At 39.0% G+C, this 25,868-nt stretch overlaps 1 protein-coding gene across 3 annotated transcripts in view; it reads left to right on the top strand.

Annotated features, from left to right (window-relative positions):
• Window positions 1-25,868, top strand: part of PSIP1 (PC4 and SFRS1 interacting protein 1) — a 52,330-nt gene that overhangs the window by 18,444 nt on the left and 8,018 nt on the right. For all 3 annotated transcript variants that reach the window (XM_010355018.2, XM_030919253.1, XM_010355019.2), the window contains exons 4-10: window positions 5,780-5,918; window positions 9,282-9,386; window positions 10,430-10,492; window positions 17,437-17,533; window positions 18,557-18,632; window positions 23,505-23,733; window positions 24,952-25,070. In XM_010355018.2, coding sequence (XP_010353320.1) covers window positions 5,780-5,918; window positions 9,282-9,386; window positions 10,430-10,492; window positions 17,437-17,533; window positions 18,557-18,632; window positions 23,505-23,733; window positions 24,952-25,070 — 828 coding nt within the window. The remainder of the gene's footprint in view (window positions 1-5,779; window positions 5,919-9,281; window positions 9,387-10,429; window positions 10,493-17,436; window positions 17,534-18,556; window positions 18,633-23,504; window positions 23,734-24,951; window positions 25,071-25,868) is intronic.

Raw genomic sequence — 25,868 nt, 5'->3', positions numbered from 1 at the left:
ACCCGGCCCTGTTGAAAACTATTCTTGATAGATTTTTGTTTTGTTTTGTTTTTAACGAAGAAATGATACACTTTAATCTCAGTGTTCCTAATGTTTTAAGTTACAGCATACTAAGTAAGTATTGGTTTTACTATTTCATTTCCTTATACATTTACATAACTGTCAGTAACAGACGGCTTAATGTTCTGACAGTTTTTAAAGGTCACAGAACAATTGTAACTTTTCCAATTGATTATTAAGATTGCCTTGCATGGTCATTTTTAAGAACTGCTTTGAGGTTAAGAAAAATGATTCATGTAAAAAAATTTATCTCTAATCTTTATACAGTAACTTTGTGGTAGATCAGTCTTCAGTGGCTTTTAGACTTAGAGCCATACCATTAAAAAAAATCCACATTTGAGGTTTTAAAACATTTTCTTGTAATTGTTTTTGAGGTCTTTTCCTACTCCTGAAGTTCCTGGTGACCACAATTTTGAGCCCTTTGGGGATGTTAATTTAGTAAATGGGGGTGCTTAAGATTCAACTTCTTCAGTCTTGTTTTTAGCTTACAAATTTCATTTTTGTCTTGTTAAGAGTTTATACTTTTGAAATAATCTCTTTACTGTTGTTTTTCAGGAGGGAGAATTTGTGTTGAATTGGTTTGACCAGAAATATATTTTCTGGTTCTGACCAGAAATACATTTTGGTCAGAAAAAATATATTCTGGTTCTGACCAGAAATATATTTTCATGGAGGTTTAACTCAAGTCATTTACTTGGCATTTGAAACCTGTTACATAAGAGGAATGTTGTACTGTTATAGCTAAATGTGTTAATTTTTCTAATTTGAGATTATGGACAGGAATTAATGATGTCTAGTAAAATCTTCAGTTTTTGATGGAATGAGATGATTTCAGTTTAACTCCAGAGTAAATTTGGTAAATAATTGGTTTGCCTTAATCCTAGCATAATATTACTTTGAAAATGGGATGTGCAGTTAAAATACATGGATACAATGAACATTACAGAATTTAAATATTAAAGCTGACTTTTATATACCCTCATTTTATATATATATATATAAAGTATATATATATATATTTATTTTATTTATTTATTTTTTTGAGGCACAGTTTTGCTCTTGTTGCTCAGGCTGGGGTGCAGTGGTGCGATCTTGGCTTCCCACAACCTCCACCTCCCGGGTTCAAGCGATTCTCCTGCCTCAGCCTCCCAAGTAGCTGGGATTACAGGCATGCGCCACCACGCCCGGCTAATTTTGTATTTTTAGTAGAGATGGCGTTTTGCCACGTCGGCCAGGCTGGCTTTTGACCCTGACCTCAGGTGATCTCCCCGGCTAGGCCTCCCAAGTGCTGGGATTATAGGCATGATCCACCACGCTCGGCCATATTTAAATAGAACTCTTAAGCTTTCTTTTAATTGAAATTTTATTTTAGAGCTTTTTAAAAATTCTAACTAGAGTGTTAACTGTACTCATTAGTTCCCTAATTCTTAAAGAATTTTAGCAGATAAGGAATTGGTGATACACGTCTAACGATAGTAATAATTTTAAAAGTTAGTACATTTTAGAGGAAAAAAGTATCCATTCCATTTTCCTGTTGCTTTGGGGAGTAAATGTATATCAGCTGTCATAGTAAAATTATCAACATACTTATGTCTAGCTTTATAGAACTGATAGACTTCTATATGACTCACTGATGTGGGGAGGAGATGTACAGGGTCCGTCCTGGATAATGTATCTAAATATGTACGTACAGATAGTCCCTCACCTATTGTAATAATCCCCACAGGTCAAGGACAGGACCAAGTAGAGGTAATTGAATGATGGGGGCGATTTCCCAAATGCTGTTCTCGTGATAGTGAGTCTCATGAGATCTGATGGTTTAAGTGTCTGATATTTCCCCTGCTTGCACTCATTCTCTCTCCTGCGCCCCTGTGAAGAGGTACCTTCTGCCATGATTGTTTCTTGAGGCCTCCCCAGCCATGCGGAACTTTGAGTCAATTAAACCTCTTTTCTTTATAAACTATCCAGTCTTGGCTATTTTCTCATAGCAGCATGAGAACTGACTAATACGGTAAATTGGTACCAGAAAGTGGAGTGATGCTGTAAAGATACCTGAAAATGTGAAAGTGACTTTGGAACTGGGTAACAGGCAGAGGTTGGAACAGTTTGGAGGGCTCACAAGAAGATAGGAAAATATGGGAAAGTTGAGAACTTCTGGAGACTTGTTGAATGGCTTTGACCCAAATGCTAATAATGATATGGACAACGAACTCCAGGTTGAGGTGGTCTCAGAGGGAGATGAGGAACTTGTTGGGAACTGGAGTAAAGATCACTCTTGCTGTGCTTTAGCAGAGAGACTGGTGGCTTTTTTCCTCTGCCCTAGAGATCTGTGGCACTCTGAACTTGAGAGAGATGATTTAGAGTATCTGGCAGAAGAAATTTTTAAGCAGCAAGGCATTTAGGAAGTGACGGAGCATAAGAGGAAAATTTGCAGCCTGATGATGCAGTAGAAAAGAAAAACCTATTTTCTGGGGAGAAAGTCAAGCTGGCCGCCAAATGCTAATCACCAAGACAAGGGGGAAAACGCCTCCAAGGCATATCAGAGACCTTCATAGCAGCCCCTCTCATCATAGGACCGGAGGTCTAGGAGGGAAAAATGGTTTCCTGGGCTGGGTCCAGGGCCTCCCCTGCTGCGTGCAGCCTTGGGACTTGGTGCCCTGTGTCCCAGCTGCTCCAGTCTTGGCTAAAAGGGACCAAGGTATAGCTGAGGCTGTTGTTTCATAGGGTGCAAGCCCCAACCCTTGGCAGCTTCCACATGGTGTTGGGTTTGCGGGTGTGCAGAAGACAAGAATTGAGGTTTGGGAAACTGCCTAGATTTCCGAAGACGTGGAAATGCCTGGATGTCCAGGTAGAAGTCAGCTGCAGGGACAAAGACTTCATGGTTCAAGAACCTCTGCTAGGACTGTGTGGAAGGGAAATGTGGGGTTGGATCCCCCACACCGAGTCCCCACCGGGGCACTATCTAGTAGAATTGTGAGAAGAAGGCCACCATCCTCCAGACCCCATGATGGTGGATCCACTGACAGCTTGCACCATGCACTTGGAAAAGCTGCAGACATTTAACGCCAGCTGGGGTGTGTAGCATACAAAACCATAGGGGCAGAGCATTTTAAGGCTATGGGAGCCCAGTTCTTACATTTGCGTGATCTGGATGTGAGACATGGAGTGAAAGGAGATCATTTTGGAACTTGACTGCCCCTATTAGATTTTGAACTTGCATGGGGCCTGTAGCCCCTTTGTTTTAGCCAGTGTCTCCCATTTGGGATGGATGTATATAGCCAATGCCTGTCCCCCACTGTATCTAGGAAGTAACTAACTTGCTTTTGATTTTACAGGCTCCTAGGTGGAAGAGACTTGCCTTGTCTCAGATGAGACTTTGGACTTGGACTTTTGGGTTAATGCTGGAATGAGTTAAGACTTTGGGGGACTGTTAGAAGGGCATGATTGTTAAAGGGGCCAGGGACAGAATGATAGGGTTTGGCTCTGTGTCTCCTCCCAAATCTCACCTTGAATTCTAATAATCCCCATGTGTTAAGGGCGGACCCAGGTGGAGGTAATTGAATGATGGAGGTGGTTTCCCCATGCTGCTCTTGTGATAGTGAGTTTCATGAGATCTGATGGTTTCATAAGTGTCTGACATTTTCCCTGCTTGCATGCATTCTCTTTTGTGGCCCTGTGAAGAGGTGCTTTCTGCCATGATTGTAAGTTTCCTGGGGCCTCCCCAGCCATGTGGAACCTGTGAGTCAATTACACCTCTTTTCTTTAGAAATTACCCAGTCTCGGGTACTTCTTCATAGCAGTGTGAGAATGGACTAACACACCTACAATGGTTCAACTTAGATTTTTGACTTGAGTGGGTTTTTCATGGTATTTAAATGGATTTCCGACTTAAGATATTTTAGATTTACAGTGGGCTTATTGGGACATAACCTCTTAGTAAATTAAGAACTGTCTGTGTATATATATACACACATGCAAACAGTTGAGGCTCATTATTTGTGGATTCCATATTTGCGAATGTACCTGCTCACTAAAATTTATTTGTAAGCCCAGATCAGTAGTACTTGTTGTACAGGTCATTCACAAACATGCACTGAGTAGCAGAAACATTTGAGTGTCCTGATACAACGCATACTTAGCTGAGGTTGAACAAGGGAATGCTTGCCTTCTTTTTTTCAGCACTCATACTGTAAGCAAGTATCTTTTTTGCAGTCTATTTATTGCCATGAGGTTTTGCATTTTTGTGCTTTTGTTGGTCATTTTGCCAATTAAACCAGCCCCCAAGCCTAATGCTAAAGTGTTCTTTAGTGTTGGTAAGTGCGAGAAGGTTATAATGTGCTTTACAGAGAAAGCGCATGTTACATACGCTGTTGGCTATGAGTTCAGTGTTAAAGAGTTAGCAATCTGTATTAAATAAGGTGTCTTTAAAACGGAAACACACATAAAATGAGTTTATGTATTGAATGGTTTATGAAAACCTTGTGATTACAGGAACTTAACCCTGTATTTACCCTAGGAGCAATGGTTGAGTATTTGCTAATTCAGTTTTCACAGTGACTTTATAGAACATTACTACCGCAGATAGCAAGAACTGATTGTACATATATGAATGAATGGGTTATAACATGTCTGATTCCCTCATTGAGTAAAATAAAATTCTTTTTTTTTTTTTTTTTTTTTTTTTTTTTGAGATGGAGTCTCGCTCTGTCGCCCAGGCTGGAGTGCAGTGGCCGGATCTGAGCTTACTGCAAGCTCCGCCTCCCGGGTTTATGCCATTCTCCTGCCTCAGCCTCCCGAGTAGCTGGGACTACAGGCGCCCGCCACCTCGCCCGGCTAGTTTTTTGTATTTTTTTAGTAGAGACGGGGTTTCACCGTGTTAGCCAGGATGGTCTCGATCTCCTGACCTCGTGATCCGCCCGTCTCGGCCTCCCAAAGTGCTGGGATTACAGGCTTGAGCCACCGCGCCCGGCCTAAAATAAAATTCTTAACATACTCATTGATCATTTTAAAAACGTAAGTTTTTTGAGTTGTATAATATACGAAGTTATTTTGAAGTGAAACTATATTTCGGGTGCAGTTAAATGTATTGATTAATGCTAATGTGTCAGAGTTTGTAGTTTATCATTGTAGGTTAAAAAAAACCAAATTTATTAACTTTTTTTTTTTTGAGATGGAGTCAGACTGTCACCCAGGCTGGAATGTAGTGGCGTGTCAGCTCACTGCAACCTCCGCCTCCTGGGTTCAAGTGATTCTCCTGCCTCAGCCTCCCAAGTAGCTGGAACTATAGGCGTGTGCCACATGACCGCCTAATTTTTGTATTTTTAGTAGAGACAGGGTTTCACTATGTTGGCCAGGCTGGTCTCAAACTCCTGAGCTCAGGTAATCCACCTGCCTCAGCTTCCCAAAATGGTGGGATTATAGGCGTAAGCCACCGCGCCTGGCGATTTAACCATTTTTAAGTGTATCATTCAGCAGTGTTAAGTACATTCACATTGTGCAACCTCTGTAGTTTTACTTAATAGAATTACGGATTTAAGTAGTAGCTTGTTACTGAATTTAATAAAAGTATTTGGAATTATTAATTGTCCTTTAACTTATATAAGATTTGTAATGCAGTTTAGATTATGCATTTTTGATAACTGCATAATAGGGTGTATTATTTAATAAATTATATATTTGAGCTTGCTTTGTACTCACGTCCTGCCCCCTTCTTTTTTAGTGCTTTTTTAGGACCAAAGGATATATTTCCTTACTCAGAAAATAAGGAAAAATATGGCAAACCAAATAAAAGAAAAGGTTTTAATGAAGGTTTATGGGAGATAGATAACAATCCAAAAGTGAAATTTTCAAGTCAACAGGTACGTCATTACGTAAAATTTGGTATTACTTATTTAATCCTGGGGAATAATCACTATCCTGGCTGTAGGAAAATAAATACTAAAAGCCTTATGAATTTCGTATTAGCTTGTTATGTTCTTATTTGTGAGGTTGAACCTTGGACATTTTATATCAAAACGAATTGATTAAATCATTATTTTGTGTAAACAGATCTCAAGAAACTGGGAACTATTCAGTTATTTAACTCCTCCTGATTGAGGGTTTAATACATCATTGAATTTAAAGCTGTATGTACTATTCTCCTAAATTTAGGTTTTGCAACTTACATGATGTGTGCTTTAATTTTCTTATTCTCTTTAATTAATTAATTTTTTTTTTTTTTTTTTTTTTTTTTTTTGAGATGGAGTTTCGCTCTTGTCACCGAGGCTGGAGTGCAATGGTGCAGCCTTGGCTCACTGCAACTTATGCCTCCTGGGTTCAAGTGATTCTCCTGCCTCAGCCTCCTGAGTAGCTGGTTTACAGGTGCCCGCCACCACACCTGGCTAACTTTTTGTGTTTTTAGTAGAGCCAGGATTTTGTCATGTTGGCCAGACTGGCCTCAAACTCCTGACTTCAGGTGATCCATCCGCCTCAGCCTCCCAAAGTGCTGGGATTACAGACATGAGCCACTGCACCCAGCCTTTAATTTCTAAATCCATAGAATTGTATTCAAATATGAACCTCATGAGTTAAATTAATATGTGACAAATATAACACTGTGCAAATTATATTTATTGGTGTCAGCAGCCACCTTATACTTTCTTTTCTGTGTTTTTTTCCATGGGTCTAGAGCTTTTATTAATTTACATATGATACTAAATTTTCATGGAGTGGTTTGCCTTTATCCAATTTGTTTCATTTTTATCATACTACAGAAAACACTTGTTCTCTTTTCCTTTGTGCTGGTATTGATGGATTTAGGAAAAAAAAAAAATTTTTTTTTTTTTTGAGACGGAGTCTCGCTCTGTCACCAAAGCTGGAGTGTAGTGGCGCCATCTCAGCTCACTGCAAGCTCCGCCTCCTGGGTTCACACCATTCTCCTGCCTCAGCCTCCCGAGTAGCTGGGACTACAGGTGCCTGCCACCACGTCCGGCTAAATTTTTGTATTTTTAATAGAGATGGGGTTTCATCGTGTTAGCCAGGATGGTCTCGATCTCCTGACCTGGTGATCCGCCCGCCTCAGTCTCGCAAAGTGCTGGGATTACAGACCTGAGCCACCACGCCCGGCCTAATTTCTTGTATTTTTAGTAGAGACGGAGTTTCACTGTGTTAGCCAGGATGGTCTCGATCTCCTGACCTTGTGATCTGCCTGCCTCGGCTTCCCAAAATGCTGGGATTATAGGCTTAGAAAAATTTTTTGTATTGTCAGTTGCACTCTTCAATTGTTGCATATATTCCCAAATGAATGTCTCAGAGCTCTTACGATTTAATGTAAACAGATGGCTTTATAATAGACTCAGAGCGCTATGAGAGGAGGTCTTTATGAAGATAATTGGAAAGTTTCTCATTCATCAATAAATGTTTTCTTTTTAAGACCTGAGGTCCAAAAATTGGGAAGAGCATGAGTAAACCTAAAGAAGGGAGGTAGCAACAAAGTGGAAATTCTGCAGCTTTTTAGCCTTTTTTATTTTATTTTTATTTATTTATTTATTTTTGAGACAGAGTCTCACTCTGTCGCCTGGGCTGGAGTGCAGTGGCGCAATCTCGGCTCACTGAAGTCTCCGCCCCACCAGGTTCAAGCAATTCTCCTGCCTCAGCCTCCCGACTAACTGGGATTACATGTGCCTGCCACCATGCCTGGCTAATTTTGTATTTTTAGTAGAGACGGGATTTCACCATCTTGGCCAGGCAAGTCTTGAACTCCTGACCTTGTGATCCACCCGCCTCAACCTCCCAAAGTGCTGGGATTACAGGCGTGAGCCACCATGCCCGGCCTAGCTTTTTACTCTTTTTTTTTTTTTTTTGAGATGGAGTCTCGCTCTGTTGCCCAGGCTGGAGTGCAGTGGCCGGATCTCAGCTCACTGCAAGCTCCGCCTCCCAGGTTTATGCCATTCTCCTGCCTCAGCCTCCCGAGTAGCTGGGACTACAGGTGCCCGCCCCCTCGCCCGGCTAGTTTTTTGTACTTTTTAGTAGAGACGGGGTTTCATCGTGTTAGCCAGGATGGTCTCGATCTCCTGACCTCGTGATCCGCCTGTCTCGGCCTCCCAAAGTGCTGGGATTACAGGCTTGAGCCACTGCACCCGGCCCACTTTTTACTCTTAAACCTGTAAATTTTATGTCTTCACATGTGCCATGCTTTTTCTTAGATAACTTTTTAGATACTGTTCTATCTGTAACATAGAAATCTTTCATTGAAGCTCCAAGGCCACATTAAATGATCATAAGTGACTTCATTATCTCCGAGTACTTACTTGTTAATGGATTCATCAAACCATATCATAATTGTTTCTGTACTTGTCTGTACCTGCTACAGAGTTATATTGCCTCTGTGAACAAAGGTTAATGTCCTGTGTGCCCAGCATGTACACCTGTGAGAAGAATAGCTAATCACTAAGTATTTGAATGGTTACATGGTTTCTCATCATTATTGCCTTGACTGTGTAATGGGAAGACATCTGAGAGACAGAATTGTTTTCTGAAACTTAAAATGTCTTGTAATTTTCTTTTCTTTTTTATTTTTTTTTTGGAGACAGAGTCTTGCTCTGTCACCCAGGTTGGAGTGCAGTGGTGCAATCTTGATCTTGGCTCGCTGCAACTTCTGCCTCCGGGATTTCAGCTATACTCGTGCCTCAACTTCCTGAGTAGCTGGGATTATAGGCGCACGCCACCATGCCTGGCTAATTTTTGTATTTTTGGTAGAGATGGGGTTTCACCATATTGGCCAGGCTGGTCTTGAACTCCTGACCTCAAGCAATCCGCCTGCCTCAGCCTCCCAAAGTACTGGGATTACAGATGTGTGCCACAATGCCTGACTACGTTTTGTCATTTCTCTTGGATCACTTGTCCTGTGATTGCACCTTTATGGTCTTTTTCATCTTCCAAATTGCCAAGCCTTGTCAGCATATAGTCTTGGAATTTTTTTAGTTTTTGAGACTGCGTTGCAGAGGCTGCGGTACAGTGGTACAATCATGATTCACAACAGCCTCGACCTCCTGGGCTCAGGCTGAGGAGGGAGGATGCCTTGAGCCCAGGAATTGAGGCTTCAGTGAACCACGATTGCACCACTGCCTCCAGCCTGGGTGATAGAGTGAGACCCTGTCTCTAAAAAAATAAAAATAAAGAATTGCGTATATTATTGGGGTAAAAACTTATTTTGCAAAATTAATAGAGTTGATTGCTCACAGGCAGCAACTAAACAATCAAATGCATCATCTGATGTTGAAGTTGAAGAAAAGGAAACGAGCGTTTCAAAGGAAGATACTGACCATGAAGAAAAAACCAGCAATGAGGTATGTTCTGTTTCTCCTAGTATTTTAAACCGATTTTGTTTCAAGGAACAAATAATGAAATAAGTTGGCCATCATTATTAGTAAGTAATTTTTAAAGTACTTGAAAAGTGAATTAGAAAATATTTAAGGCTTATTTCCTTGTGTAAGTATTAAATACAGTATTGCTAAACAATTTGTGCATCTTTAAGATGCATACATGTTATTCTTTGAAGTGATTTTTATGCGTAAAACATGAAGTACAACTAGAGGGTGTGGAATTTTTTTTTTTTTTTTTTTTTTGAGACTGAGTCTCGCTCTGTCGCCCAGGCTGGAGTGCAGTGGCCGGATCTCAGCTCACTGCAAGGTCCGCCTCCTGGGTTTACGCCATTCTCCTGCCTCAGCCTCCTGAGTAGCTGGGACTACAGGCGCCCGCCACCTCGCCCGGCTAGTTTTTTTGTATTTTTTAGTAGAGACAGGGTTTCACCGTATTAGCCAGGGTGGTCTCGATCTCCTGACCTCGTGATCCGCCCGTCTCGGCCTCCCAAAGTGCTGGGATTACAGGCTTGAGCCACCGCACCCGACTGTTAAGGATATTTTTTAAAGGGAAGTATTGTGGGATGAATGTACTGGAAAGAGCATTAGACTAAATTTTTTAAAACCTAGATTGATGTCCAACTGTATATGATCTGTGTGTAAAGATTACTCATTTAGCCCTTCTAGGCTTCATGAAGTGGTTGTTAGATGATCTTTAAAGTCCCAGCCACCCTTTAAAATTCACAATCCTAAAATTCAGAATTCTAGTGTAGAAAAAGTAGTTTTATAAATGTAAATAGACAAACTTCCTGGTGTACTAGCAAGCATGACATATTTGATCTGACAGTGGAAATGCATTTTTCTCACTTTATAATGTTGAGACATAATGTTTATAATTTCAGAACTCTGCAGAGCAAAACAAATTTCCCCAGTGCTTTTAGTTAAACGTGCTTGTGACTTTTAGTTTAAGAAGGTTTCTTTCATTCCTGGAATGATTTATTCAGTATTCAGTTTTCTTTTTTCTTTTTTAGGATGTGACTAAAGCAGTTGATATAACTACTCCAAAAGCTGCCAGAAGAGGGAGAAAGAGAAAGGTAATTTCACTGACTTACCAACCACAGGGATCTGAAAAGAATTTGTATTTCAGTTGGGTTGAGGGAGAGTAGATATAATGAAACTTTAAATTTCAGCTTTTATTCTAAACCCTTTAATTTTTTATGGGTTATGTTTTACTTGGCAAAACTATCTGTGTTTCTTTCTTAGTGATGTAGCACCTTTAAAATAACTTGAGTGGTAAAGGAAATGAAATGCACCAGTTTTCATTCATTTTAATGACTCTGCTTCAGTTTCTCTAAAATGGCTAGAAATACATACTCGAAGGTTGTGGAGGATGAAATGATTTAACATATGTAAAATGGTTATGCTAAATCCTGGTACCTAAACACTAGTAAGTGCTATATAAGTGTTGTCCATTATGTTTTTGTTATTGTTACTTCACAACATTGTTGTGAGAAATGAGTGTGAGTGACAGTGCAAGATTAGGTACATAGTAGGCTTTTAATTAATATGAAATTTTCCTTCCATATACGAAGTTTTGTTCACACCCTTTTCTGACCTATTTATGTCTCGAATAATTATTATATACCAAAGATACAAAGAAAACCAAGAGTTCACTATCTCATGAGGAGGTAAACTGTGAAAATAAATAATTATAGTGGCTTATTTGCTGTGTAGTATGGGTTGGAGGTGGTGTGATAACAGGATTTTTTTTTATTTTTGAGACGGAGTCTGGCTCTGTCGCCCAGGCTGGAGTGCAGTGGCCAGATCTCAGCTCACTGCAAGCTCCGCCTCCCGGGTTTACGCCATTCTCCTGCCTCAGCCTCCCGAGTAGCTGGAACTATAGGCGCCTGCCACCTTGCCGGGCTAGTTTTTTGTATTTTTTAGTAGAGACGGGGTTTCACCGTGTTAGCCAGGATGGTCTCGATCTGCTGACCTCGTGATCCGCCCGTCTCGGCCTCCCCAAGTGCTGGGATTACAAGCTTGAGCCACCGCACCCAGCCTGATAACAGGATTTTAAAATACAGGCAGAATTTTGTCAGGCAGATGAAGGAGCAGGGAAGGACACATGAAGCAATTTGAATAGCATATACAGACACATAGCAGAAATTCCGTTTCAAGCATCTTGAGTAATGTATTTCAGTATTAACACACCATAAAGTTTGAGGGAATAGGTACCAAAAAAACCTGATGTTGTCCTAAAGACCTTGGAACTTACAGAAGTGATGGGAAATGATTGAATTATTTCAAATTTTAGATACCTCCTTTAAAAAAATTTTTTTTAAGAGATAGGGTCTCGCTCTGTCACATAGGCTAGAGTAGTGCATTGGTGCAATCACACCTCACTGCAGCCTCAAACTTTTGGGCTCAAGGGATTTTCCCATCTTACCCTCCCTAAGAGTGGGTACTACAGAAGTGTGCCACCACACCTGGCCTTTTTTTTTTTTTTTTTTTTCCTGAGACAGATCTCACTTTGTTGTCCAGGCTGGAGTGAAGTGGAGCGATCTTGGCTCACTGCAACCCTCCACCTCCAAAGTTCAAACAGTTTTCCTGCCTGGGCCTCCCGAACTGGGATTACAGGCACACACCACCATGCCTGGCTAATTTTTGTGTTTTTGTGGTGATTTGTTTTGTTTTGTTTTGAGATGGATTCTCACACTGTTGCACTAGCTGGAGTGCAGTGGCACCATCTCGGCTCACTGCAACCTTCGCCTCCCAGGTTCACGTGATTCTCCTTCCTCAGCCTCCCGATTAGCTGGGATTACGGGTGCACACCACCATGCCTGCCTAATTTTTTTGTATTTTTAGTAGAAATGGGGTTTTACTATGTTGGCCAGGCTGGTCTTGAACTCCTGGCCTCAAGTGATCCACCCACCTTGGCCTCCCAAAATGCTGGCGTGAGCCACTGCACCCGGCTAATTTTTGTGTTTTTTTTTTTTTTTTTTTTTTTGAGACGGAGTCTCACTCTGTCGCCCGGGCTGGAGTGCAGTGGCCAGATCTCAGCTCACTGCAAGCTCCGCCTCCCGGGTTCACACCATTCTCCTGCCTCAGCCTCCCGAGTAGCTGGGACTACAGGCGCCCGCCACCTCGCCCGGCTAGTTTTTTTGTATTTTTTAGTAGAGACGGGGTTTCACCGTGTTAGCCAGGATGGTCTCGATCTCCTGACCTCGTGATCCGCCTGTCTCGGCCTCCCAAAGTGCTGGGATTACAGGCTTGAGCCACCGCGCCCAGCCAATTTTTGTGTTTTTAATAGAGACAGGGTTTCACCATGTTGGCCAGGCTTGTCTTGAACTCCTGACCTCAGGTGATCCGCCCATCTCAGTCTTCTGAAGCGCTGGGATTATGGGTATGAGCCACCCGGCCTGGCCAAATTTTTTTATTTTTTTATTTTTATTTTTAGTTTTTTATAGACATGGGGTTTTGCTTTGTTGCCTAGGCTTATCTCAAACTCCCAGCCTCCGGTAATCCTCCCAAAGCACTGGGATTACAGACATGAGCCTCTGTGCCCAACGTGATGCCTCATTTTTTTCTTTTTTTTAATATAAATTTGATTTTTTTTTTTTTTTTTTTTTGGATATAGAGTCTCATTCTGTCACCCAGACTGGAGTGCAGTGGCGTGATCTCAGCTCACTGCAACCTCTACCTCCTGGGTTCAAGCAGTTCTCCTGCCTCAGCCTCCTGAATAGCTGGGATTACAAACGTGCACCACCATGCCTGTCTAATTTTTGTATTTTTAGTAGAGATGGGGTTTCACCATGGTGGCCAGGCTGGTCTCAAACTCCTGGCCTCAAGTGATGTGCTCACCTCTTGTCTCCCAAAGTGCCGGGATTACAGGCGCCCGCCACCATACCCAGCTAATTTTTTGTATATTTAGTAGAGACAGGGTTTCACTATGTTGGCCAGGCTGGTCTTGAACTCCTGACCTCGTGATCCGCCTGCCTTGGCCTCCCAAAGAATGCATCATTTTTTTAAAGCAGTGTGAATGATGGGGATTGGATTGGGGCATTGAAACCAGTTCACTTTAAAATTCATTCAGAATTTTAGTACTAACTTTACTGGCCTTTGCATGGATTTGAGTAGTCAATAAAGAAGACAAGGTCTTTGTTTCCATTGAACTTTGAGACAAAAAATAAATATTTAAAATAAGAGGGTCTAAATGGGGAATTAGTGAGTTGGCAACCGACGAGGCTACAAAAGGTCTTTCTAAGGAGTTGGCACGAGACTGGAAGGACAAGGATCTTACAGCAGATTTTTTTTAAGTGGTGTAGAGGAGAGATGGGATTTAACAGCACTTAAAGAGGTTAAGCTGATGGTTGATGAGAAGTGGGTGGTGAAGGCGGGGGGCAGAATCTAAGGTGGCTCCAAGGTCTTTACTTGAATAACTAGTTACTGGGAGTGCAGAGGATGTTAGTTTGGAATCACAGGCATGAGTAAGGGGAAGGTGAAGCACCTGTGTGTATTGGACTGAAGAGATACATATTATACATATATATTGTTCTGGCCCCAAAAAGAGAGAAGATGTAAGTTACAGATGCAGTCTCTGGCATGAAGACAGGGTAATAGATAAGGTCAAAGGAGAATTGTTTATTGAGAGGATGCAGAAACCAGAATCCTGAAGGAATACAATGGAGAGCGGGGAAGGTTGCTCTGTGAAATTATGGCTGAGAATGAACTGTCAAGAGAAAAATCTAAGAGGCTATCAAGCTAAACAAGGGAAGGGAGAACGTTCCAGAATGAAGAAGTGGTCAGTAATGTCCTGATTTAGAGAGGGTCCCAGTAAGATACTTGCCAAATAGGCTCCTCTAGGATACTTTCAGGTGAACTCCATTTAGTTGAATGGTAAGGACAGAAACTAGATTAAGGGGTTAGAGAATAAATGTTTAATGGTAAAGTTACACTGTGCTTTTGAAATCTTTGAAGGAAAGGAGAATGTGGCAACTTAATAGGGGTTTTCATGGCTAAGGGAAAGTGTTAAAATGACAAAAGACAGTAGATGCCCTAAGACTTTTTCTTTGCAAAATTAGGAAAGATCAAAGATGTAGAGTCAGTATAAATTATTTTACATAAATATGTGTTGGATGAGAGAATGGAGGGGACATTTGAAGGAATTGACTTAACAAGGAAGAGATGGATGTTACAGTCTCTAACACTGAAGGGGAGGGATGAAAGAGGCTCTGAAAATTTCTTGGGACACTAGGAAATTAAGGGAATTCCTTTCTATGGCCCTTACTCCCTTCTGCCCTACCCACATCAAAGCAAGACTTTGGATGTGGTACAAGTCAGGAAGAATGGATTGAGTGTTTATGCAGCTGTTGATGGGAGAAGGAGACCTGATCAGAGAGGGTAAAGTGACTTTGAGATCTCAGCTGAGATTGCATAAAATGAATGCATGTTTGTACATTTTTTTTTTTTTCCAGCAGGCCTCAGCAGCTGGGAATAATAGAACAGAGAAGGTAGAATTGTATAGTAACCTCTTTCTTGAGGATTTGTGGGACAGATACAGCAAAACAAGGATGTGGAGGACTTATGAATGCATTTGAATGGTAATCCCATGAGGTTTTTGTGTGCGTGTGAGGTGGCGTGTTTTTAGTTAAGATCAAGGAAGCTGTTAGAGCTAGAAAGTGGGGTTAAAAATGAAGAGAAAATAAAGGGTTAGAGGTCTCAGAGCAAGTAAAATAGGGAAGAAATAAATCTGTAGTCAGTAGTGTAAAATATTTGCATTTAAGATGTTTAAATATTTAAGCATATCCTAAGAGTGGAAAAAACTTTAAATATGTGTATTTCATATAACTTCATTGGTCCTTTCTTTAGATAAAATATTTCTGATTTTATTTTCATGAGGAATGGTTCTGACTTGCATGATTTTGGGTGAACACACATGCATGGTAGGGCTGATCTCTTAGTGTTAATATATCTTTAATTATTATCGATGAACTTGTTACGCTTATTGGTACCCCCTTAGAAACCATCTCTTCTACCTATAATTCTTTTTTTTTTTTTTAACTTTTTTATTTTTTTCTGAGATGGAGTCTTGCTGTGTTGCCCAGGCTGGAGTGTGGTAGCAGGATCTCAGCTCACTGTTATCTCCACCTCCTGGGTTCAAGTGATTCTCCTGCCTTACTTAGCCTCTTGAGTAGCTGGGATTATAGGCGCCTGACTTATTTTTGCATTTTTAATAGAGATGGGGTTTCACCTTGTTGGTCAGGCTGGTCTTGAACTCCTGACCTCAAGTGATCTGCTCTCCCCAGCCTCCCAAAGTGCTGAGTGGGATTACAGGCATGAGCCACTGCGCCCAACCCTACCTATAATTCTTATTCAGTGTCTTGATTTATTTCCAAAAGCAGAAAGTTAAGTGAAGAGTCTTCTTTGCACCAAAGAATTGATCAGTTATAATTTTAGCCAAATTATGCCCTCTTCTCAGTAGGAAAAGAGCTCTCAGTCTTGAGTTATTAAGCTTTGTTACCTGGGGAGCTTTTTAAAAACAAAGAATCCTGGTTCCCTGACTCAGAGCTATTGAATCAGGATTGGGGCAGATCAACTTTGTAAGTTCTTAAAACTCTAGAAATAAAACCTGAGCTAATAATATTCAGGGAGGAATTTTCAGTGTTCTCTAAGAACAACTCAAGGGTTACCTTAGATGAGTTTTAATAATACTTTTAATATGCTTCATTATGTTTCAGTTGTTAAAAGAAATGTTTAAAAACGTAATAAAGAAATGGATACATTCGTAGAAGTGGAATTGCCATATAAAGGTTTTTTTTGTTTTGTTTTTTGAGACAGTCTTGCTCTGTCACCCAGGCTGGAATGCAGTGGCATGAATCTTGGTTCACTGCAACCTCTGCCACCTGAGTTCCAGCAATTCTCCTGCCTCAGTCTCCCATGTAGCTGGGATTACAGGTGTGCACCACAAGCCTGGCTAATTAATTTTTTGTATTTTTAGTAGAGAAGGGGTTTCATCATGTTGGCCAGGCTGGTCTCGAACTCCTAACCACAAGTGATCCCAGTGGTGGGATTACAGGTGTGAGCCACTGTGTCCAGCCCTATATAGAGATTAGCACATTCTGTATTGCCAATACTCATTCATAATTATGCTCTTTATCATAAAGTATTTATTGGTACCAGCTTATTGATCATTGATAGTCAATGTATGAATGCTTCTCCGCCTGCTTACCAACACTGGGCATTATGTTTACAAATCAAATCATTGATGAAAAGGCAATTTTTAATTTTTTTAATCAATGAGATTGGATTATGCATGTTTTTGAGTGCCTTGCTTATATCTTTAGTGATACAGTTAATGCTGAATTCTAGAGAGTTGGGGGAGAGGGGAAAGGAGCCCATCTCCTTTGGTCTCTCTCTTTCCTCCTCTTGCAGTTATGATCAGTACCAACTGCTGCCTCATGTTTACATTTCGTTTCTAATTTGTGGTTATTAACCTTTGTTCCATGCTAATGCTTAAATCAATAATACTGATTCTCTTTTGAGGCCATTCTCTCCAGGAGAGTCAAACCAGCAATTATCAAAGGGCATTAGAGTTTGCAGATGGTCAGGGGATTCCTTACTCTATGCTGTAGTAAATCCCTTCTTATGGGAAATAAGAATAACTCCTAGAGGAGAACTGTTAGGTCACAGTCTCAGTTTAGAAATAAAACGTGTTTATATGAACGAAGAATTAGAAAAAGCAGTGTGTTAGTTGCAGTGTAATCACATACTTTGTTCTCCATATTGCATCAAGAATATTAGCTTTATTTTTACAAATGACTTCATTTCTAAGAAAGTTAATTTTTAAGAATTGTTTACTAGAGTTATAAACTAAGTTTGAAGATGTTACTCTGATTGTTGAAAAATAACAAAGATCATATAGCGGTTATATCTGTACTTGAATTCACGTTGCCGTAGACTGGCATAGTTTTGCCATGGAATTAAACTTTCTGAGTGCCTACTACTTGCTAAATAAGTTAATTAAATTTTTGTAATTCAGGCAGAAAAACAAGTAGAAACTGAGGAGGCAGGAGTAGTGACAACAGCAGCAGCATCTGTTAATCTAAAAGTGAGTCCTAAAAGAGGACGACCTGCAGGTAGGATTACTGATGTTTAAATATCTGTTTGGCTTGTGATTAATATTCCAGTCCATTTAAAGTGTTGCTGCCTCAAATATTTTGGAATGAAGCGAATAGGCAATTGATTGTGTGTAATATACAGATTTCAAAGGAGATAAACATGATTTGTGCTCTGTTTCAAAGTATTTAAATTTGAAATAAACTTTGCTTTATCGCTGTTATGTTTTCCCTAAATAGTGGTGAGAGAGGCTATGGTGAGGTTAAAATTATCATGAATAATGGGTTTATTTTACCTTTCACTTAAGAGTCCTAAGATTTCAAAATGGAGTTATAATCAGAGAGTGAGAAATAGCATTTGATTAAAGCCATTAATATTTTAAATTTTTGCGTTCTCTGTTGATAGGGATTTTGATTTTTCCAGTATGCAGCTCTGGAAAAGTATTTTCTTAATTTGGCAAATTGGAAATATTTTGGAAAGATCTTCCTAATACAAAGTAAAACAAAACCAAAATTGAATTTTTTTCTACTTTTTACTAGGATTCTTACTGAAAATGGGGGGTAAGATGAGTAATATCAAGAAAAAAAAATTTTTTTATTTACATAATATTTTGGAGTTTAATATTGTAGTGGATAAAATAGTGCTAGGAAACTCAGTGAATTCTGATACGAACTTCCAAAGATATGTAACTGCATAAGTAATATTATATATAATATGTATACGAATATTAAATATAAATGTGCTGCTTCCTATTCTAAAGTTGAATTTTGTGACATTACTGTCAAAATGATAGAGAAAAATGTTTTAAGCCCTCTCAGTCATAATAAGGACAAATTGAGGATTACTCAGTTTACCTCTTTATAAATTTTTTGTTGTTGCTCATTTGAACCATGGTGGGGAGGTGTTTTTTAAATTTAGCAATAATTGTATCTAATAAGCTACTTATATTCTTATATAGTATGTATCATTTCTAATATTTATATCAGATTTGTATCTTAACTAGAAACTAGTAGTTACTGATTTTTTCTCCATGTGTATATTAGCTACAGAAGTCAAGATTCCAAAACCAAGAGGCAGACCCAAAATGGTAAAACAACCCTGTCCTTCAGAGAGTGACATGTGAGTTTATTTTTAATGTATAATTAGTTATGCAATAAATGAGACATTTGACTTTAAACAAGCACATATCTTTGCGTTTTTATCAGTTTTCTCTTACAGGATGTTTGTTATTTTGATATTTCTTAAAATTACAGAAAAAACGAAAAATTTTGTAAAGTAAAAATTGGTAAGGAATGGCTGTTTATCATTTCATTAATTAAGACTTTTGTCAAGCCTGTAATCCCAGCACTTTGGGAGGCCGAGACGGGCGGATCACGAGGTCAGGAGATCGAGACCATCCTGGCTAACACGGTGAAACCCCGTCTCTACTACAAAAATACAAAAAACTAGCCGGGCGAGGTGGTGGGCGCCTGTAGTCCCAGCCACTCGGGAGGCTGAGGCAGGAGAATGGCGTAAACCCGGGAGGCGGAGCTTGCAGTGAGCTGAGGTCCGGCCACTGCACTCCAGCCTGGGTGACAGAGCGAGACTCCGTCTCAAAAAAAAAAAAAAAAAAAAAAAAAGACTTTTGGGTATATCAATTGATATAGATACTTAGATAATACAAGGTAAAATATATAATAGAGAAATTGGGCAAGATGGTATGTTTCAGGAATTTTAGACATATTTGAAGCAATGTCAAAAAAAAATTTTTTTTTTTTAAGATGGGGTTTCACTCTGTCACCCAGGCTGGAGTGCAGTGGTGCAGTCACACACTGTAACCTCAAACTCCTGAGCTCAAGGGATCTTCCCACTTGAGCCTCCCAAGTAGCTGGGACCACAGGCGTGTGCCACCAAACCTGGCTCATTTTTTTTCGTGAGACTGGTCTCATCTTTCCCAGGCTGGTCTCAAACTCCTGGGCTCAGACAATTCTCCCACCTCATCCTCCCAGAGTGCTGGGATTATAGGCGTGAGCCACTGTGGCTAGCCTACAGATCTTTTTTTTTTTTTGGAGACGAGTTTCGCTCTGTCGCCCAGGCTGGAATGCAGTGGCCAGATCTTGGCTCACTGCAAGCTCTGCCTCCTGGGTTTACGCCATTCTCCTGCCTTAGCCTCCCGCGTAGCTGGGACTACAGGCGCCCGCCACCGCGCTCGGCTAGTTTTTTTTTGTTTTTTGTTTTTTTTTTGTATTTTTTAGTAGAGACGGGGTTTCACTGTCTTAGCCAGGATGGTCTCAATCTCCTGACCTCGTGATCCACCCGTCTCGGCCTCCCAAAGTGCTGAGATTACAGGCTTGAGCCACCGCGCCCGGCCCAGATCTTTTTTTTAATCTCCTCCAGAATAGGTGCTTTATTTAAAAATGGGCTAAAATAATTTTTGTATGTAAATTTAATTTTTAAAGCATTTCAGAATAATTATCCAGTTATCCAGGAAATAGTGTTTTTTTTTTTTTGCGTTTTTCCTTTGCTGCCTTTTCTACTTGGATCCTTTTTACTTTGGCTTTTTTTTGGGCATCTTTGCCAGAAGGAATACAGTATATTTAGACAAAGGAGGAGAAAAACTTTTTATGGCTATTGTGTTTAAAGATTTGAAAGGCTTAAGTGGGGTATGTCTATTAAGCATAGATTTACATTGTTTTGAATGAACTGATTATAGAAAATTCTAATTGTAGAACACTATTAGAGAATTGGTATGTTTCAACCAAAATATATTTAAAGAGTTTTACTGCCGGTCTGTATTTACTTTGAAAAATAGTGGCACATAACAATATATTGTATACTTGAAAATTACTGACAGAGTGGACTTTAAGGGTTCTCATCACAAAATAAAAATACGTATGTGAGGTAGGTAGTACATTAAATAGCTTGATTTAGCCATTCCACAGTGTATACATACATCAGAACATTGTGTTGCATACCATAAACACATAGAATTTTTACCTGTCAATTTTTAAAAATAGTGGCAGAAAAAATACAATATACTTTATTGTAGTGGAATTAAGAAATTGGGTACTTAACAGGTGAGTTTGCAGTCATTATTCCCTTGGAAATCTGAAATTCTGCTGGGAAAATATTGTGAGATCCCTCTATTTTGGATATAATTAGTGTTCCCTGATTAGGTCCCAGTTTTCCCTGGGAGTATGCTTCCCACTCCGTTTGTATTCATGGCTTTTGACTGATTCCTCTGGAACTTCTCTACTTTTTCAGTATCATCCTTTGTTGCATCTGAAAAGGTCATTGGAAAACACCGCCCTGCTTATCAGCTGAGCAGCTTTCTCAGCCTACTTTCAGACCATATAATCTGAGGGCCCAGTGTTCCTTTTTAGGAACTTATCCTTATCTCACTTTCTCTTGATGCAGTCTGGTGTCATTTTTGGTAATATAATACTTTTGTATGTGTGTTTAATTCTGGTCAGCTTCCTGTGCAATTATTCGTAAGGCTTTTCTCAGACATGCTCATCTTTATATATTTAATAATAGATACTTTGAGTTTGTAAGTTTTTCTGAGAAACCATCCCTCAGGAATCGTTTGTCCATGTGAAGGATTAAGGAAGTCCAGTTTTAATTCTTAAAGACTGCAGCTGCAGCTATACCCTTTGACTCAGGGTCTTTGACTCAGGCTATCACCCTGTTCAAAAGTCCTTACGTCCTTACTTGAAAATAGGCTAATCTTTTTTGAACATATCTCTTTCTTGAACACTATCAGATGTATCTTGATGGTCATTTCACACTGCTGGTATTGCATTTTGAAACTTCTTCATCCAAAGCCACAAGTTCATTGAATATATTTTCTTATTTGTGCTACTGTCCAATGGTTTTACCCATTGTATAATAACCTATTAGGGTTTGCAGTCTCCCAGCCCCAAAGCAAGTCACTACATGTTTTAGGTTTTTGGTCCTGGTGTCCGTTTCTCTATTAGTGAGCTTTTTCCTGAGGCAATGGACAACCCTAAAACAGCAGTAGCCTTTACAACATTTATTTCTTATTCATGCTGTACGTAGGCTGAGTGTGAGTTGTAACTACTCTTGGTTGTGTATCTGGGCACATACTCAATGGAGTGCAGAACTAAACTGTATAAGCTCTTTTTAAACTTCTGCTCTTCACCATTAGAACACCATGTATCTCTTAGCGTCTCTTTGCCATGGGTACTGATGTGACACGACAGTAAAACAGAGCCCAGAAGAGCTAAAAACCAACTCACAATCCTCAGAAATGTTTGTTAAAGCCTACTGAAGTATTTGGGGTTGTGTTTACATTAGTCTTTGCTTATATTAACATACTAAAATATTAAGAAATTTACAAATACAACTTTGCTAATATCTCTTCAACTGCTAAAAAGGGAAATTGTCACAAGTCTGTATTTTATGGAAGAACCACTGGGAAAAGACTGATTGGTAGCAAGCAGTGATAGTCATGTTTATGCAAATTATTTGTTTTGGCACAAAGATTATTTCACACCTTGAAATAATCTTTTTTATGACCTTAGGATAAATTTTAAAAATAAATCCTTAAAGTCACTTTTTAAAGACGTGCTGTATGGTATCCCACTGTATATGTTTTATAATTCTTAAGATCTATCCTATGTATTGATACACGATTTTAAAAACATTGTCATCTATTCTTTTGTACATAATGCAAATATATTGGTTAGGATACATTGTTAGAAGCAGATTTGCTGGGTCAAATGGTATTTCTATTTTTCATAGCTATTTCCTTCCATACAGGTGTAACATTTTGGGAAAAGTAGTTGGCCAGTATTGTTTAAGAGACACAGAAATGCCTTTTTAAATGGGACTCTAGTCCCATTTTTAGGACACTGATTATCAGAATATTTACATCAATGGATATCCTGAAGAAAGCAAATAGTTTCACTTGCATGCTTTTACTTTCATTTATTAAAAGGATGGTTTTAATCACAGAGAGGCTAAAGTTAAAAGGATGAAACCCATAGGACCATTAGAAAATAAGCATACCCAATGATAATTATGTAATAAAAAGTTTCTAAAGGGGCAAAAGTAAATTTCTTCTCTTCCAACTTAATAGTTCTTAAGTGGTCAGGGAATTACTTGTCTGGAAAGAGGTTAATGGATTTGGAATTCAGATACTGGGCTTGTTATTTGACCTTTTGCATCATCATTTTCTCATCTGTCAAATGGAAGAGGTTAAACTGAATGATAAGTCTCTTCGAGCTCTCAAATTCATTGATTTAACTGAATAATTTGTGAAAATCTCAATGAAATTCTTTGGACAGTAAAAAGTTATAGTTTTTAAACAGCTTATTCGAGCTTTAAGTGAAGTATTTATTTATAAAGGAATTGTTTTGGAAGAATATGTATCAACCATAAAAGTAATTATGTGGTTAGTATTTGCATAATTTGATTCTCTTAGAGCCTATTTCTGTAGTATCAACTTGCATAAATATGCAGCAGTAATTAGGATTATTGAGCAGTTTAGGTAGTTTCTCTTGTTTTAGTGGTCTCTGTGAAATTCAGTGATGATGGGAATACTTAGGTGCTAGTCAGCACAGCACTGTCTGAAAACATGCTTAATTGGCTATGTATTTATCATTATATGCTTAAGTTGCGACCTTTTTACCCTGCAAAGAATATTTCTGTGAGTTCTAAAATGACCGTATTTGATTTCACTTCCGCAATTCCATTTCTCCCAGTGTGTCTACTTTTTAAACATAATTTATTCTTACAAATATGTAGAATTTAAGTTCGATAAGAGCCAGGGATCTGCCCACCTTATATCTTCTAATTTATACCAAAAGGATGTTCTGTGACAGAATTCCTTTTATGATTGGATAGTGAAGACACTCTGTTTTACTTTAGGTTGTTTTAGATTTGCCTTTAAATTAAAAATTATAGCTTACTGATACCTAAAATACTGTTCACTTGACTGGGAGAATATAGTTGAATGACAAATATACATTGTTATGTTCTCTGAAATAGCATTACTGAAGAGGACAAAAGTAAGAAAAAGGGGCAAGAGGAAAAACAACCTAAAAAGCAGCTTAAGAAGGATGAAGAGGGCCAGAAGGAGGAAGATAAGCCAAGAAAAGAGCCAGACAAAAAAGAGGGGAAGAAAGAAGTTGAATCAAAAAGGAAAAATCTAGCTAAAACAGGGGTTACATCAACCTCCGATTCTGAAGAAGAAGGAGATGATCAAGAAGGTGAAAAGGTATAAAGTCTACATATATAAAATGGCTGTTCTATTCTTAGTTTTTATGTATATTTTTTTCTTTTCTTTTTTTGAGATGGAGTCTCGCTGTGTTGCTTAGGCTGGAGTACAGTGGCGCAATCTTGGCTCACTGTAACCTCTGCCTCCTGGATTCAAGTGATTCTCCAGCCTCAGCCTCCTGAGGAGCTGGAAGTACAGGCGTGTGCCACCATTACCGGCTAATTATTGTATTTTTAGTGGAGACGAGGTTTTGCAATCTTGGCCAGGCTGGTCTCGAACTCCTGACCTCAGATGATCCTCCCACCTTGGCCTCCCAAAGTGCCTGGATTACAGGCTCCACACCTGGCCGTTTATGTATTTCTTAATCTTTACCTAGTTAAGGAGCTTTTAATATTTTGGAGAAGTCTATAAATATCAGTGGCAGTTAAACTGAATTTGTTCACGTTTTTGAATAGACTTGAATTAGCTATGTTACAAAGCATATTTAAAATGTCTCTTTATTGTCTGTTCTCTAAATTTATGTTTTACAATTATGATCTGGAAATTAAGTAAACAGTACCTTTCCAATAACTCCATCTGTCTAGAAAAGGTAGAGGAAATGAAATAGGCTGTACCCAGTGAAGACAAAAGAGGTGGATTTATATAGAGATTTTTGTTATTTACCCCCAAGAAATTCTTAACACTCTTTAGGCCTATTGTACATTTTATCAGTGGTATGTAACTTTATTTGGACGCCATAGTGGTTGGGAATCTTCCTAAAGCTGTGTATCCTTTTGTGCAGAAAATAAAATTTTGTGTATAGCCTTAGAGATTTACAGATCCAGGTCATGCACATCTTTTGTTCGTTTTTATCTGATTTTTGGCTCATTTCTTAATCTTTTAGAAACCAAAAATTTAAAACTGGATAGGTCATGTAGTGTGCTTGTCAGTACTCAAGTGAACTCACTCTGTAGAGAGGCAAACAGAGAGACTATACTACATTTTATCCAAAGGACATCACTCCTATAGCCGGGCATAAAACAAGATGATTATTTCACAGTCATTAATCAAAGTTAAACTTGCAGAGATAGGTGTAATTCAAAGACTCTTTTTAGGTTGCTAATTTGAGTATTCATCCCTTTTTTAAAAACTAGCTGCTGCTTTTCACAAGGTTGTAATTCCGTAAGCACTAGTCACTGACTTTACAGTTAACTGAAACCATCCTAATTCTCAAAACAGAAGAGAAAAGGTGGGAGGAACTTTCAGACTGCTCACCGAAGGAATATGCTGAAAGGCCAACATGAGAAAGAAGCAGCAGATCGAAAACGCAAGCAAGAGGAACAAATGGAAACTGAGCAGTAAGTATTTTTTTTTTTCCTAAATTTTGGGTTCTTTTTAAAGGCTAGCATGGAATTTTTAAATAATAGACTTTCATTTTCCAGACTTTATGAAGCCTTTTGAAGAAGTGACTTTTCCCATGTGTTAGAAAAATCTTCAGTATATGATGATGATCTTATTTCAGGCTTCATTCTTTTCTGAGAGGATGAAATTGACTCAGGCTGTCACTCTGTAAATTATTTTTGAATTTAAACAAAGCGCAGATAGGATTTGATAGTGGCTTTGCAAGAAGTGTATTCATCCTCTACTATTTGTTTGTATGATATAATACATATAGAAAGAGGGTTGATAATATACTGGTGGAGAAAGAATGCAGGAAATACCCTTATTCACCACACCACCAAGCAGGCCTCACCCTAAAGACCAGCAAAAGTAACAAAAGCACATTTGGAAACCCAGGAAGCCAGTAAAAGTAAATCTAAAGGCTGACAGGGTGTGCATTATTATATATGTGCAATATAAATCAAATTCAAAGCTGTTTTCTCTTAAATTTTGATAGAGACCATACTTGCCATGGGGAATTTCTTTCCCCTTATTATATAATTTTATTACTAGAAGGAAAAGTAATAGCAATGATAATAAACAGACTTCGTGTCTTTATTACATTTGCTTTCCTAGTTACCTTTAGACTGTCACTTCTGAGTTCTTTCTCTGACATGCTTTTCTTTCCTCGTGAAGCGTCTTACATTCTGACTAAACTTTGTTTTTTTTGTTGTTTTAGTGAGGTGATTTTTAAAACATGCTCTAGGTCAATAAGA

This window comes from Rhinopithecus roxellana, chromosome 16 (genome assembly GCF_007565055.1).
Source record: "Rhinopithecus roxellana isolate Shanxi Qingling chromosome 16, ASM756505v1, whole genome shotgun sequence".
Classification (NCBI taxonomy): Eukaryota; Metazoa; Chordata; class Mammalia; order Primates; family Cercopithecidae; genus Rhinopithecus; species Rhinopithecus roxellana.
The sequence above is the reverse complement of the archived record's forward strand: the minus strand, read 5'-3'. Positions and strand labels throughout refer to the sequence as shown.